The sequence below is a fragment of the Chiloscyllium plagiosum genome, unplaced genomic scaffold, assembly GCF_037043375.1.
Source record: "Chiloscyllium plagiosum isolate Xiang-an unplaced genomic scaffold, Cpla_swu_hap1 HiC_scaffold_1, whole genome shotgun sequence".
NCBI lineage: Eukaryota > Metazoa > Chordata > Chondrichthyes > Orectolobiformes > Hemiscylliidae > Chiloscyllium > Chiloscyllium plagiosum.
The window spans coordinates 16299714-16317499 of record NW_028270139.1 but is presented as its reverse complement, the minus strand read 5'-3'; the positions used below and the strand labels follow the sequence as shown (position 1 = coordinate 16317499).

At 38.5% G+C, this 17786-nt stretch overlaps 1 protein-coding gene across 1 annotated transcript in view; it reads left to right on the top strand.

The window, feature by feature from the left end:
- Positions 1-13548, top strand: part of LOC122555879 (annexin A10-like) — an 84129-nt gene extending 70581 nt beyond the window's left edge. The window contains exons 11-12 of the mRNA XM_043702124.2: positions 10937-11059; positions 12521-13548. Of these exons, the coding sequence (XP_043558059.1) occupies positions 10937-11059; positions 12521-12589 (192 nt within the window). The 3' untranslated portion in view covers positions 12590-13548. The remainder of the gene's footprint in view (positions 1-10936; positions 11060-12520) is intronic.
- Positions 13549-17786: the final 4238 nt, after the last annotated feature.

The following is a 17786-nucleotide window of genomic DNA, read 5'->3' as shown; positions in this document are numbered from 1 at the left end:
CAGTAAAACTGAATGCAAACATTCTGCAGGCACTAGTGACCCCTACTGATATCAAATCAGAATACATCTTATGAAATTCAATGTAGAACAGTGTAAGGTGACACATTTTGGTAGTGTGAATGAGGAGAGACAATGCAAGTTAAATAGTATAGATTTCAAGGAAGTGCAAGAACAGAGAGAGATACCATGAAGTTAGCAGGAAATCGTAACAAACCAGTTAACAAAGTATATGGGATCCTGGACTCGATAGTTAGAGACACAGGAAAGTGAGGGATCTGCCCTCATAACGCTGCTATGCAGGTTACGACCCAAGATCTACCTGCAGAGTACAAAAACCAAGACCTAAAACACTAGTTCCAACAAGCTGGTGCATTCTGTCGAATTCCGTTGCATCAAACTTTACAAAATATGTGAAATATTTAGAGAGTGCTCAGAAGATGATTACTCAAATTTGTGTTGGATTATGTAATTATGTGGATAAGCTGATGTTGTGGTACTTTGAACAGAGAAAGATGAGAGGAGATTTGATAGATGGGTATTTTAAAATCATAAATATTTAGGGGGTATGATGAGTAAGTTTGCAGATGAGACCAAAATTGGAGGTGTAGTTGAAAGTTAAGAAGGTTAATACGATGTACAATGGCCCATCTGATCAAGATCCTAATGTGTCGAAGAGTTGCTGTTGGAATTTAATTTAGGTAAATGTGAGATGCTGCATTTTGGAAAGGTAAATCAAGGCAGGATTTATACATGTAATGATAAGGTCCTGGGGAATGTTGCTGAACAAAGCGACCTTGGAGTGTAGGCTTATAGTTCCTTGAAAGTAGAATCGCAGGTAGTCAGGGTAGAGAAGATGACATTTAGTATGCTTGCCTTTATTGGTCAGTTCATCGAGTACAGGAGTTAGGAGGTCATTTTGCAGCTGTACAGGACATTGGTTAGGCTACATTTGGAATACTGCATGCAATTCTGGTCTTCCTGCTATAGGACAGATGTTGTGAAATTTGAAAGAGTTCAGAAAAGATTTGCAAGGATATTTTCCATCGGAGTCTGAGGAATGGCCTTATAGAGGCTTATAAAATCATGAGGGGCATGGATAGGATAAATACACACATTCTTTTCCTGGGGCGCGGGTGTCCGGAACTACAGGGCAAAGGTTTAAGGTGAGATGGGAAGGATTAAAAGGGACCTAAATGGCAACCTTTTCACACAGGGAGGTGCATGTATGGAACAAGCTGCTAGCAGAACTGTTGGAGGTGGGTACAATTACAATATTTAAAAGGCATCCGGATGGATATATGAATAGGAAGGGTTTAACGGGATATGGACCAAATACTGGCAAATGGGACTAGATTTATTTAAAATATCTGGTCAGCCTGGATGAGTTGGACCAAAGGATCTGTTTCCATGCTATATATCTCTATGACTCTACTTAGATAGAATGATTGATTTAAAAAATGTTTCTACTGAGGATTTGTAACCAGAGGGCACTAGTTTAAAGTAAGTCGTGAGGAAACTTTCATTATGCGATGAGATTTAGAATTAGAAATGCAGTAACTGCTATGTTGGTGGATACAGAATCAATAGTAGATTCAAAAGGGGATTCACTTAGTATTTGAAAGAGAAATTATTGCAGAGATATGGCGAAAGAACTGGGGAGTTAGGTAAAGGGGCAGTACAACGAGATCTAGGTGTTCTTGTACATCAGTCAATGAAAGCAAGCATGCAGGTACAGCAGGCAGTGAAGAAAGCTAATAGCATGCTGGCTTTCATAACAAGAGGAATTGAGTATAGAAGTAAAGAGGTCTTTCTGCAACTGTACAGGGCCCTGGTGAAACTGCACCTGGAATATTGTGCACAGTTTTGGTCTCCAAATTTGAGGAAAGACATTCTGGCTATTGAGGGAGTGCAGCATAGGTTCACGAGGTCAATTCCCGGAATGGCAGGACTATCTTACGCTGAAAGATTGGAGCGACTGGACTTGTATATGCTTGAGTTTAGAAGGCTGAGGGGGGATCTGATTGAGACGTATAAGATTATTAAAGGATTGGACACTCTGGAGGCAGGAAGCATGTTTCCGTGATGGGTGAGTCCCGAACCAGAGGACACAGTTTAAAAATAAGGGGTAGGCCACTTAGAACAGAGTTGAGGAGAAACGTCTTCACCTAGAGAGTGGTGGGTGTATGGAATGCTCTGCCCCAGAAGGCTGTGGAGGCCAAGTCTCTGGATACTTTCAAGAAAGAGTTGGATAGAGCTCTTAAGGATAGTGGAATCAAAGGTTTTGGGGATAAGGCAGGGACAGGATACTGATTGAGAATGATCAGCCATGATCATAATGAATGGTGGTGCTGGCTTGAAGGGCAGAATGGCCTACTCCTGCACCTATTGTCTATTGAGTCAGCCAAACTGGAATATTATTTGAATGACCTGTTACAAACTGGATGTCCCTAAAGGGCACTTTTTCAACTGTATCATTTGATAATTCTATTATAGATACTGATGACAGAGCATGTTTGTATTAAATTAACAAACATAAAGACAGGTTTGAAAATATCAGAAATGAGATTTGCAGTGTTTGAAGACCTTGGTGAAGACAAGACTACCAGGGCTGGATTTTGCTTTGAGAGTATAAGTAAGGCTAATAGAGATTACCATTGTGATGGAGTAAATTAGACAACAATTTTGGAATAAACCGTAGACACGTATAAGTGAAAATTCAAATGTGCTTTCCAAATTTACCAGGTTGCTCCGCAAGATGTGTTATAATATATTGGAATAGACTTGGGGTCCAAATATTCACTGTGATGGAAATGCTGGAAGAAGTCAGTAATCCTTAATTCACTTCAAACTCAGCGGCTCTCATTTCAATAGAGATGGGTTTAGGAGCAATCTGAAGTTAGTACAAGCACAGATAATGGAGGCAGCTGGCTGCTTAAATAAGCAGCTGCCTTATTCAAGCCTGATTTTGGAGTCCATGGAGTGTACAACCTGGAATGTGGAAATTATACCAGGTAAAAGCAGGTCTGTTCTCAGTGCACTTCTTTTAGTTCAAAGTTTGTGAAAAGATTTGTAGCTCGGGTGCTCGTTGTTGTGGTTCTGTTCGCCGAGCTGGGAATTTCCTCCGCCGAGCCGGAGGAAAGATCACAGAAGCGCTTCACAGGAGGCTCCCAATCACTGAGGATGTCACCTAGACAGCGGACGAAACGTCTGCAACACAAATTCCCAGCTTGGCGAACAGAACCACAACAACAAGCACCCGAGCTACAAATCTTCTCACAAACGTTGAACACCTACGGGCGAGAGACGCTAAGACAAGCCAGGAAATGGGAATCCTGTGCCAACCGCCTAAGCGCCATGCAACACAAATTCCCAGCTCGGCAAACAGAACCACAACAGTTCTTTTAGTTATCCACTGCGCAGCTCTGGAGAGCTGAGATACCACTTTGAATCTGGTCCCAGGTCACCTTTGGAGGAAATACCTATCCTTTCACGTACATGAAAACCCTATGGGAGAGGAAAGGCATCCATTAGGATTATGAAATGTAGGCATGCTTGCACATTTGTTCATGGGACGTGGTTTTGCTGGCTATCCGTAATTGTCTAGGAGAACGTTGTGGTGAACTGCCTTCTTGATTCTTCAGCCCTAGGATTGTAAGTTTCAACTTCCCATTCTCCCTCCCACTGGAAAGAAACAAGATGCCAAGAATTTCCAACATGTAAACTTGTTTTATGTTTTTTTTGTTAGATTGCATTTATATTTTATTCACCCATTTCATATCAATTTCTTGGTCCTGTTTTGTTGTATTACATAATTCTCCTAAATCTCTGAATTTCTGCTATTTCTGGCAACTTTCGAGGCCTGTTTTCTTTTAATCGTAGAGTCCTGAGCTTTCTTTGTTAGCCATGGTTGATTGACCTTTTATTGAGCTTTTGTACCTTGGAGGACAGGCACATTTTGTGCATCCTGCTGTGGGCCCACTACATTCCCCAGGAAGAATTCATCTTGCCCCCTCTTTGTCCTCTTCTATAGATTGTTATGGTCGATGCTTAATTTTCTGTGTTTCTACTGTAACTGTGAATAGTCTCTGTCCTGCCATTCACATGTCAATAAAACTGGCTGGGCTGAATTCCTTCCAGTGAGCTCCTCAAAGTCATTGCCCATATCCTTCCTCCTTATGGACTTGCCATTGGAGAAGTTTGAGTGCTCATTGCTTCCATATACATGTAAGTCCTCTGATCTAAGATACAATTTTACATACTGTGGATGTATGCTTTTACAGGAAGTCTGGCTGGTTTCTTGCAGTGGGCTTTCCCCTGTGCTTTCTTTCTGATTTTCCGTGGCTTTCCCTCTCCGCAGTATGTCTAGCCACTGAGCATCTGCAAAGGAGCTATGTCTCAAGTAAGATAACCTTCCTTAACATCCCCTCTACAAATGCCATTACAAAAACATAGCTGCATTGTGATCAGGGCTGGGTACTGAATATTCAACGATATTTGGCAATTAGGAAGGGCAGACAAGACACAGGAAGGCGGCGATGCACTGATAATAAGATACAGGATATGCACATTCATAAAGGAGGATCTCAGATCAGAAGAACAATGCATGTAATCTATTTCAGTGAAACTAAGAAACAGCAAGGGGCAGACGACATTGATTGGAGTTATTTATAGGCCAGCAAATATTAGTGGTAGTGTGTTGCATGGTATTAGTGGTGTTGCAAAAGAAATTAGTAACCACAATATGATAGAACTTTACAATACATTTAAAAGTGGGGTAGTTCATTCTGAAGGAATGGTGTTAAGTATGAAGAAGGGAAATTATGAAGGCATAAGGCACAAATTGACTGAGGTAGATTGGGAAAAATACAATAAAAGGCATGACTGTACTTAGGCAATTGACATTTTTTAAAAAAAGACATGACTTATAGCAACTATACATTTCTTCAAACTGCAAAAACTCAAAAAAATCAGTCAACCATGAGAGACAAATACTGCATAAGACTAAGACAAAAAGGCCTGTAGAATTGCCAGAAATAGCAGTAACTCTGAGGATTGGAAGGATTATGTAATACAAGAAAAATGGACCAAGAAACTGATATGAAATGGTTGAATAAAGTATAATGTAATCTCACAAAATACATAAAACAGACTGTAAAAGCTTCTATAGGCACATAAAAAGGAAACCTTTGCCTTAAAAAAATGTGGGTCCATTAGAGGCAAAATGAGGAATAGAGAAACAGAGAGAAGCTAAATAATTACTTTGTGTCTGTTTTACTGAAGAAAATAGCAGAAATCTCCCATAACTAGAGATCTAAGTGCTTTGAGAGAATAAAAAGGTGAAGAAAATTAGCATAATAAGAATGACATTCTGGAGAAATTAATGAGACTGAATATTGATAAATTTCCAGGATCAGTGTTCCCTCCAAGCCACTCCAAGGTTCCAAGGTTGCTTGTATAGTAGTCAGTGTTGGCACGCTGACTGCAGAATTGACTTCTGTTTCAAAAGGTCATTGACACACAAAAACCTCAGAAGCCTGTGCTGCCGAGAAGAAAATTGGAGGAAATCCACCCACGTGATGGTCTGCATTCTACAGTACTGAAGGAGGTGGCTTTAGAGATAGTTAATACACTGGTGATTATATTCCAAAATTATAAATTTTGGAATGATTCTTGAAGATTGGAATGTAGTAAACTTCACCCCACCACTTAAGAAGGAAGCAAGAGAGCAAACAGGGAACTGCAGACCTATTAGCCTTACATCAATAGTTGACAAAATTATGGAATCTATTATAATGAATGAGATAAATCAGGTAAACCCATTGATAGTGATCTGACTGGCCATAGTCAGCATGGATTTGCACGTGCTTTACAAGCTTGTTGGAATTTTCTTTGAAGATTAATAAAGTTGATAAAGCAGGTCTATAAAGAGATTTTTAGAATGTGTTTAATAAAGTGCCTCACAGGAAGCAGATTAGAATGATTAAAGCACATTTAATTGGTGGTAATGTACTGACATGGAGTAATGATTGGCTAACACTTCGAAAACAAAAATAAATAATGTCATTTTCATGTTGGCAGGCTATGACTAGTAGGATACCACAGGGATCAGTACTTGGGCCCAGCAGTTCACAAAATATATCAATAATTTGGATGTGGGGACAAAAGTATTATTTCCAATTTTACAAATGATAGAAAGCTAAGCAGGAATGTGTGTTGTGAGCAAGATGTCAAGTGTCTTCAAGAGAATTTGGACAAGCTTATGACTGGGCAAGAATATGGCTGATGGAATATAATGTGGAAAATATGAGGTTATTATGTTGGTAGGAGAAACAGATGTGCAGAGAATTTATTAAAAGGTTAGCGGTTAGAAAGAAGAGATTTACAAAGGAAACTAGGTCCCCTCATCAATAAGTCATTAAATGATAACCTGCAGATACCACAAGCTATTAGGAAGGCCAATTTTATATTGTCTTTATTGCAGAGGATTTGAGTACAAGGGTGGTGATGCCTTGTTTCAATTGTATAGGCATTTGGTTAGACCACATCTGGTGTACGATGTGCAGGTTTGGTCTCAGAGGCAATGTGATGCAGTTCACTAGATTTGTTCGCAGGTTGGTGGGATTGTCTTATGAAAAGACAGAGAAAACTGGACCTGTGTTGTTTAGGGTTTTGTAGCATGAGAGTTGATTGCATTGCAACTTACAAAATACTTGATGGGATAGACAGGTGAGATGCAGGTAAGATATTTGTTTCCCTTTGTTGGTAAGTCTAGAAACAGGAGGCACAATTTTAAGGGGATGCCATTTAAGTCAAACATGAGGAGTAACAATTTTTATTCATAAGGTTTGGAAAGTTTGAACCTTTTGAAAGTCTGATAGATTTCTGATTACCAAGGGCATACAAGAATATAGTGACTAGGTAGGTAAAAGATATTGAAGTGTTTGACTAGCTTAAATCATACTGAATGGTGAGGCTGAATAGCCCACTCATGTTCCTATGTTATATTTAGTAAAGCCGTTTGCTATTCACTTCTTAGCATATAGACTCATAGAGATGTACAGAATGGAAAAAGACCCTTCGGTCCAACTTGTCCATGCCGACAAGATATCCCAACCCAATTTAGTCCCACCTGACACCACCCAGCCCATATCCCTCCAAACCCTCCCTATTTATATACCCATCCAGATGCCTTTTAAATGTTGCAATTGGTCTAGCCTTCACCACTTCCTCTCGCAGCTCGTTCCATACATGTACCACCCTCTGCATGAAAATGTTGCCCCTGAGGTCTCTTTTATATCTTTCCCCTCTCACCCTAAAGCAATGCCGTCTAGTTCTGGCCTCCTTCGACCCAGGGAAAAGACTTGGTCTATTTATCCTATCCATACCCCTCATGATTTTACAAACCTCTATAAGGTCATCCCTCAGCCACGGACGCTCCAGAGAAAACAGCCCTAGCCTATTCAACCTCTCCCTATAGCTCAATCCCTGCAACCCTGGCGACATCCTTGTAAATATTTTCTTAACCCTTTCAAGTTTCACAACATCTTTCCTTAAGGAAGGAGATCAGAATTATATGCAATATTCCAACAGTGGCCTAACCAATGTCCTGTAAAGCCGCAACATGACCTCCCAACTCCTGGACTCAATACTCTGACCAATTAAGGAAAGGATTCCATATACCTTCTTTACTGTCCTTTCTACCGGAGATTCCACTTTCAAGGAACTATGAATCTGCACTCCAAGGTCTCTTTGATCAGCAACATTCCCACGACCATACCATTAACTGTATAAGTCCTGTTAAGATTTGCTTTCTCAAAATGCAGCACCTCACATTTATTTAAATTAAATTCCATCTGCCACTTCTCAGCCCATTGGCCCATCTGATCAACATCCTGTTCTAATCTGAGGTAACCTTCTTCGCTGTCCACTACACCTCCAATTTTGGTGTCATCTGCAAACTTACTAACTATACCTCTAATGCTCACATCCAAATCATTTATATAAATGATGAAAAGTAGTGGACCCTGTGGCACTCCACTGGTCACAGGCCTCCAGTCTGAAAAACAACCCTCCAACCATCTGTCTTCTACCTTTGAGCCAGTTCTGTATTCAAATGGCTAATTCTCCCTGTATTCCATGAGATCTAACCTTGCTAACCAGTCTTCCATGAGGAACCTTGTCGAATGCCTTACTGAAGTCCATATAGATCACGTCTACCACTCTGCCCTCATCATTCCTCTTTATTACTTTAGATTAGATTAGATTCCCTATAATGTGGAAACAGGCACTTCGGCCCAACAAATACACACTGACCCTCTGAAGAGTAACCCACCCAGAGCCATTTCCCTCTGACTAATGCATCTAACTCTATGGGCAATTTAGAATGGCCAATTCATGTAACCTGCACATCTTTGGATATTGGGAGGAAACCGGAGCACCGGGAGGAAACCCACGCAGACTCTGGGAGAATGTGCAAACTCCACGCAGACAGTCGCCTAAGGCTGGAATCGAACCTGGGTCCCCGGCGCTGTGAGGCAGCAGTGCTAACCACTGAGCCACCATGCCACCCTATCTTCAAAAAACTCAATCAAGTTTGTGAGACATGATTTCCCACACACACAGCCATGTTGACTATCCCTAATCAGTTCTTGCTTTTCCAAATGCATGTACATCCTATCCCTCAGGATTCCCTCCAACAACTAACTTGCCTACCACCGACGTCAGGATCACTGGTCTATAGTTCCCTGGCTTGTCCTTACCACTTTTCTTAAACAGTGGCACCACATTAGCCAACCTCCAGTCTTCCAGCACCTCACCTGTGACTATCGATGATACAAATATCTCAGTAAGAGGCCCAGCAATCACTTCCCTAGCTTCCCACAGAGTTCTAGGGTACACCTGATCAGGTCTTGGGGATTTATATGGTGGCAATGGTGACAGAGTCAGAGGCAAGATTACTATCTCCGCAATTATGTAAAAGGAGTGATAAGAAAATTATAGGACATTTTACATTTCTAGATTTTTATTTCCATTGTCCCAATCAGAAGAGAACAAATCTGAAATTTACTATAACTTTTTCAATCGCCGGATTTCAATCATATATGTAAATATCATAAAATGTATTAAAATGATTATATCCATCCATCTCAAGTGATGGATGATTTATTTTTAATTGTGGCATATACTTCAGAATTATGCAATGACAGCAGAATCTAATACAGGTACACAATCCTTTATCCAAAATTCCAAAATCCGAAAAGCTCCGAAATCTGAAGTTTGTTTGTGACGTTTCTTCTGCATAACAAGGTTGTTTGGAGAGCAAACAGGTGACCCAACTCCACACCCACTCGACACAGTACTGGCAGGTGTGAACCTGTGTCTCAGCGTTCGTACTAGTCACACGTGGGTCTACTGTTCACTGTGAAAATGTCATTTATTCTGAAATCTGAAAAATTCCAAAATCTGGAAAACAACTGACTTCAAGGATTTCAGAAAAAGGATTGTGTACCTGTACTAACAATGCCACATTAAGAAGGGAAGTCAGTCTATGGCAGAGTATTCTGTTTTTAGTGGTGGTGAGCCTGGAGAAGTTATGGAAGAATCACTCCATATTCTACAAAAGAAATTACCAGGAGACGCAGAAAATCCTTCATGAAATTAAACTTTAATCTTGCAAAATCAAAGCTGTGGGAGTCAACAAAATGTCTTCCTGACTCCCCACAATCTCCTTGTTCTCCTGCAATTTATACAATTATTCTTCCGCCCTCATCTGATAGCATTAGCATGCCCTCTCATACTGGCTTGCTTTGCCTTTCCAACCTATTTATCATCTGCCACACCGGTTCCCTCACATTACAACACCATCATCTTCAGCATTAGCTCATCTCCCAGTGATTTAACTAACCTATCACAATGCACTACCATTATCTGTTACGGGAGCCCTGTAGCATGTTCCATACATTGCAACACTAAGTTAACTATATAACTGCCAGAATAACTTCTATAGAGCCAGGAAGAGGAGGTAATTAGGTGAGTTGGTTACATATCTGAAAATGACATAGGAGGAATGATAAGACACCTTCCAATGTTGGCCAGAATTAAGTATTGGATAGGAAGGTCCATAGTCAACCTTCCCATACTACTAACAACTGAGGTCTTTAAGTGGTCAGTTAAGGAGTCCATGTCCCCACCACTAGTATTAATCCTGTTACAACCTTGTGGACTCTGGTGACCTTCGAGTCTCTTGATCAAAACAATCAGCGTCTGTCCAAAGGACTGGATATTGAAAGCCAACTTCTTCTTCTGATCCACATGCCACCTTTCCCAATGAACCCCACCCGATGAAATCCAACCACCAACCCCTGCCAAACCCCAGTACTTAACTGTGGCCTCTGTCCTCCATAATCATGGGGCCTCAGAGGTTCTCCTTCCAACAGCAGCCATGATCTCCTTGGGATTTTTTGAGCTCTGAACAGCAAGCAGCTCTCATTAGCAAGCTTTATGCCCTTTGGATCTTGATTCCAGGGTCAAGCCGAATAGTGGTTTCACTTTCGTGATTGGTTTGTTGTTCAGTACACCTTCCCAAAAAGAGATATTGCAAGTTGCCAGCCCTTCAGCTACCAGGTGAGACTCCCAATACCACAACCCCAAGATACTCCTGCTATATTCCAAAACTGAGATATATTGGAGTGCTCCCAATAGGTTATGTGCTACCAGATGACAACAAGTTTGCTTCGTGAATGCTGATGCCTGCTAAAAGCACAAATCATCCTATATATTATTTATGTCATTTTGAATACTACATTCCAAAATTCAGATTGACTATTTTCAAATAATTAAAGGTTTTACTATATATAAGCGCCAAAACAGTACCAGTCCTGTGATAAATTTTTGCAGAAGTCCATAACATAACCCAGACTATCATCATTTTACTTAGGACTTCGGCTTTCATAACAAAACAGTTATAAGAATCTTAATTTCAAGAAGTGAACTGGATCTGATGAATATCAAAAGAAGTTACAAGGAGCAATATGGAAATTCTCTACACCATGATATCAGGGTATGGCATATTCACCTTTTATGTAATATCCATACACATTGGAACCAAGTAATTACCTAACAATCTGACTGCTGTATTGTTAATCATGAATCTGGCAAATTAACCCTGTTAGAATTTGAGTAGTAATAATAGGTTACAAATAGAATCAGAAATTTTTCTATAGATCTTATTTTGAAATCACAATACTTTCCTTTGCATATCTCTAAAATAGCTTTACATTAGGGCAAAAAAAATCTTGTAGGTATCTTGTAGCTTAAAAGTACATCATAGTGAATGATTTACTTTTGAGATACAGAACCTATTGTTATATAGACAACAATATCAACCCAATTTGTCCACTGTATAGACCTACATGCAAGAGTGATAAGTAACCAAGATAAGCTTTGGATAATGTTCTTTAAGGAATTAATGTTTATATTAATTAATAGAAGGATAACCTTAGAATCTTTTGAGTCCATCAAATCAAGCAAAAATGGCCTCAGTTTAAAATCTCCAGAGAAAGAAAACATCTCAGACAGTGCAGCATTCCTTCAATACTGCACTGAAGTGTCAATTTAGATAATGCACTGAAGTCAGTGGAGGATTGCTTAGACCCACGAACTTCTGATTCAGTCACTTATCTCTGAGGCAAATCTGAAGTAGTGGATATATACATCACATTATGTGGGTCAGACCAAGAAGGTCCTAGCTGCTCAACAATCTGTACTGAAATGGATGATCTTACTCAGAAAATTCAGTAAAAATTAGGCTTAAACTTTCTCTCTAAAATCTAAAGGAAGTCTCTTGTTCCTTTCAGCCTCACCAAGAAAAGGAAAGATTTATCTTTCTGGAACTTTTCTGGCCCCAGGTTATTTTTCAGCTAGGTTGATCCAGAAAAGAAGCCCCAAGAGTATTCTAATCAGGCCTCCAATTAAAATGTTAGAGAAGGCCCCTGTGGTATTCTGAGGACCTGATGAACAATATTTTAAGGAGGTATCGGCTACTGAAAAGACCAGATTAAGATTAGAACCTCCATTAAAATTTGTGCAGGGAACAACTACAAGGCATCTACCTGCCTCCAGCATGGTTTTCATCAGACAAACAAGGTTAAAGTCAGCAGGCACTGAACTAATTTCAATTTTACTAACAACTGGAAGGGTTGCTTTTTACAAAAAAGATGATTAATAAAAGCAAAACTTAATTTTACTTCTGATTTTATAGCCACATTCAACATATCAACTTAAATGATTTAAAATAAAGATACAAAAGGTTAAAAGGAAATTTACAAAGGGTTAATGGGATAAATTGTTTCTGCTTGACACTCATTACCTCCATATTTTGCAGATGCAAAAAAATTTGAACCTTTAAAATGAGCTGCTGAAATTTACATGTTCACATATATAAGAATTTACATATTAATGTAACATAACTATAGTTTGCATATTTAAGATTTATGATGGCTTTTGATTTGATCTCTTGCAGCAATATGCATCGGGACACTATGAGGCAGCTCTTTCAGCAATTTGTACTGGTGATGCTGAAGATTATTAGATGAAGAAAGATTCATAACTCATTTTAAATCAACAGTAAAAGTTCTGAAATCACAAAACCCAAGCCCACTTCAATCTTCAATGGAGATCGAAGAGTCAAATTATTTTCTTAAAACATTGCAATCAACTGCACATTACTAATCAGTAATAATAGACATTCTTTTGTTGATCAATAGAGTATCTAGAAAGAGAAAAATACTCCAACTCATTTTAATACTGTATCTTAAGTATATAATTGCACAGTTAATTAAAAGAATAATTCTCATAGTGCAAAATAGGATCAACAGAAACATTTCAACATTCACTGCCATGATCAATTTATGAGATGAGATGCATCTATGAGATGCACGGCAAGAATTCACCAAGGCTCCCTACACAGTACCTTCCAAACCCACAAACTTCTACCACCAAGAAGACCAAGATCAGCAGATACATGAGAACACAATCACCTGCAAGTCCCACTTTAAGCTACACACCATTCTGATTTGGAACTATATTACCACACCCTCACTACTAAAATCTTGAGAATCCATCTCTAAAAGCCTTGCAAATATACATGGCTTGCAGCAGTTCAAGAAGCCAGGTCCAGGACAGTTAGGCATGAGCATTAAAAATTGACCTAGCCAACAACATCCATCCATGAGCAGTGAATGAATGCAAAAAACCTTTTTCATGATTATACAATAGTTTGAGATATTGTAGCGATTTTAAAAATGTAGTTAAAATTTCAGTGTTCTTATCTCAAATGTGGCCACAGAAATCTTAATGAATGTAAGGGTTCCTGATTATTCATTCTGAGCAGCAGAGTATATTATCAAGAGGTTCAGAAATCTGCTACAATGCCTTGATTGCTTTTTGTTTGCTGGTACCTTTGTAGATCTCCTTACTTCTTCAGTTCTTTTAACAAAAACAGTGCATTTTAATGGCTGCAACAAAATAAAAAATATTTTTGCTCTTCAATTGCTTGCAAGATATTTCATTGCTATTCGGCAATTAAATTACAAACTTAATATAGTAAATGCAAAACATTTTGCATGAAATATTCAGTAATATTGATGTCATCAACCAATTATGAATCAAGGAAATATTGGTTATTGATGGAATATAATAATCAGGTTTGTTTCATAGATTCTAAGATTAAGGATACCAGGAAAAGTATCTTTGATGAGTGGGGTGTTAGAACATGGAGTGCCACGAAGAGTGGTTGAAGTAGAGATTTTAAGAACGTTATTAAGCAGGGAAAGATAAAAGACTAAAGAGAAAGAACAGGATAGAACAAGAGGTTTTGATTTTGATTGCTTCAGCGAAGAGCTGTCATAGGATGATAGCTTCCTTCGTGCTGGTTAATTTCAATGTTTCTGCGTGATTCATTTCAATTCTGTAAGTTGCACATCTGCACTAAATATTTCCATTTTCTTGCTTTGGTGCTCAGCAAAGACAGAAACTTCATAATAATAAAACCTCTGCTTTATTGAGTACCTTTTGTGGATATAAAAGCACAAAACTTTTGAGATTACCTTTGAACAGCTCCAGATACTTGTTAATTAATTAGGCTTAGAATTATGCTGAAGCCTAATAAGATGTTGTTTGACTGAACAAAGTCATTTGTTGGGTGCCAGGATTAGTAAAGATCACTTAAAAGTAGTACTACCATCACAAAGTATTATGCTGAGTTGAAACATGAAATATATTTATTTTATCTGAAGTATCTTAGAACTGAGAATAGACAAATTCTTTTAGGAATTGTGTATTACACCAAGTGAGACGAAGAAAGCCATAATTGATTTATACCTTGTGAATAGAGAGGGAAATAGAACAAAATAGCCAGATTTTGCAAAGTGCCACTCTCCCTCCCTACGCATTAAAATGTAAAGTAGTCCATGTATATAATATCCAAAATACAATCACTAAACTAACATCAAAAAAAGCTGACTCTTAACAGATTAAGTTGCACATTTCTTTTTAATGTAATCACAACCATAGCACATGTGATCAAGGTGACCAAAGTGATTTACATGCAAACATTTGTTTACCTTAACATCAATACGTGTTGAACAAAAAAAAATCATAATTTGTCAAAAACTAATGAAGGAAACAACTTATTTCTTCTTCCTTCTTAAATTCTTTCAGTTAAGCTATCTGAATACTTTCTCATTCTGTCTGAGTATCTCTGGGTAAATCTGAACATCAGTTCTGATGACCAAATCTTCATAATGGTTGAGACAGCTACATAGAGTGGCTTAATCAAAGGCCCTAATCCACATTGCTGTGTTTCTGGATTTTAGAACACTGGCTAGTATTCAAGGTTTTATTTTATTTTCCCTTTCTTCATTTCACTTTAGTTTGTGGAAGGAATTTGAATAATAGAAGGTTTCACCTGGTCTCACTTTGTCAGGTTTAAACAAATTAAATCTTGTACTGAGTATGTTTAAACAATAACTATTCAGGTGAGCAGCCCAAACTATGGGGATATCCTGAGAGAACAGAAAACTGTCGAGCCTGTGTCAAAGAGAAATATGAAATTTTCTGTCTGGCTTGTCACCAAGCAAATACTCTGCAAAGATCTCTTCAAATTCTATACACTTCTTTTTCTGCAGAACATTCAATGCTGGGTGATATGATAATAATAGAGTATGTTTGATTCCATTCTTAATTCAAAATATTTCAAACACTTCCAGCTTCCATCAGTGTAACTATGTTCCTTCCCAGTTTACCAAAGGTAGTTAATAGGTATCATGGTATTCCACGCTGAAAATGTGTTGCTGGAAAAGCGCAGCAGGTCAGGCAGCATCCAAGGAGCAAGAGAATCGACGTTTCGGGCATGAGTCCTTCTTCAGAAATTCAGAAAACGTCGATTCACCTGCTCCTTGGATGCTGCCTGACCTGCTGCGCTTTTCCAGCAACACATTTTCAGCTCTGATCTCCAGTATCTGCACTCCTCACTTTCTCCTCATCATGATATTCCACTCCAATACTAGCTTACTTAACACTGAAAAACAATTATTGGAATAGTCAAATTCACATCAGTTTTGCAAAGGGATGTTTCAAATTTTGTAAACTCCTTCTAAGATAATAAACTTATCTGAAGCTGTAAGACTGCTGAATATAAGTTGTGAATTTACAACTTTACCTTCAACTATGGGTACTGAAATGTTATCTTAAGTCCTGTACTCCCATATTTCACATATAGTTCATCATGCTCTCTGATTGAGTAAAACCCTTCATCTTTCTGATAGTAACATCAACTTCTGTTTCCATATCTATCACATGCATACTTGAGAATTTCCAAATTCCTGCACTAGCATTAGGTCTACCATGATCTCAACCTGATGCATTGCAGCAATCTGACGCTTTACTGCAACCTGCACCATTGTTCTTTTCTTTCCTTCCACATGTCATCTGGATATCACCACTTCTCCACAACTACATTTCTGACTCTGAAACTGGAAACAGCTGTTGTGGCCTGGATCTGACAAAGTAGAGTGAAAAACAACTGCCTTGCAACTATATCTTTCTGGCAATTCCAACACTTTGGTTTCATTGCAAGACTCTTGCTGCTTTTGTTTTGATTTTACTCTAAAGTTTGGCTGGGATTTCATTATTCCTTAGGCCTCCAATAGACATCAAAGATTGATTCTAAGATAACACCTTATCCACATTTATCATTTGTATAATAAGCGAAGGTCTTTTTAGCTTGATTGCAGCATCCTGTTGCTGGGAAACACCCTACTCATCTTGAGTAGTAGTAGCATGAAACTACTAGCTTCCCCTCTTGCTCAAACTTTTTAAATGTTCTACCCTCCAAATGTGTCATGTGGTTTATGAATTTCAATGCCAGTCTGATGCGAGTTATCTAGACTGCATGTCCCAAAGATTGGCAATTGAATCAAACAGCATATCTCTTTGGCTGTTTGCAGGAGGCAAGGTACTGACAATACCTAGCCTTTACTTACAAAGCACAAAACAGTGTCCAACTTTCGAGATCATTTGTTAAATATTTCTGAATGTGAAAAAAAATGTTGAAAACTAATTTAGTTTTGCCAGTCAAGGGGTGCACGTGTGTGTACTGGAAGCTTACTATATTAGTACCAGAATCCTTTTCTTTGGAGATATAAAGTGGCAATACACACATTGTGAATGTTTCAACTCAGTAACCAGGTTGCAGCCTTTCTCTGGTTCATCTCTCACTACTATGCCTTGACCAATCAGACACTACCTGTCTGATTTAAACCAAGCTTGTCAGTTATATAACTAGTACATTCTCCATGACAATGCCTCTACCAATCAGAATCCACTTGCTAAACAATCAGCAATTTCTTTTTATATAGTATAAAATATTATTTTCCTGTTATATTGGTACTTAATGCAAATTGTTCTGATAAGTTCCAGACAAAATCAGTGTGCTTTAACAAAATGTGTCATTTTTTCAGTAATGCGCAATAATACAATATTTTACATAGGCAGTGATTTACAAAAATTTTTGTTTTTTTGTTTTTCATATCATCACAGCACAGGCAATATCTTTGTAGGCATCTGCTTCTGCTATACGTCCTCCTTCTGTGTCTTCAAAATATACCAATGGTGTATTTTCAACTCTCTTCTTGGATCCTCTTTTTAAGTCATTACATTACCACATTTAGCCATATTCCAACATTATCCACTTAACTAGTTATATATGAGCTCACTTCCCGTACCATGTCTCTTTCTTCATTCATTGAAGCAATCCTCATTGCAAGTCCATTCCTGCTAACTAAGTACATTCTCTTAATGTAAACATTGCTAAAAGACAACGAGAACTTGAAGCTTCTCATCTTGCATGCATCAACATTTTGTCTCCTTTTTCCAACATATAAATTCTGTACTAACAGGCATTTATTCTCTTACTTTGATACTATTTGAGCAAACATAGGGAACAGGAACAAGAGTAGGACATTTAATCTCTAAAAGCCTCCTCCATCATTCAATATGATCATGGCTGATCATCCAACTTAATACCTTTTTACCACTTTGCCCCACACCCTTTGATCTCTTCAGTGCTAAGAATGATAGCTAACTCTGTCTTGAAAACTTTCAATGTTTTGGCCTCAAATGCTTTCTACGATAGAGAATTCCACACTCACCATTCTCTGGATGAAGAAATTTTCCCTCATCTCAGTCCTAAACGGCGTACCGTATATCCTTAACCTGGGAATCCTGGT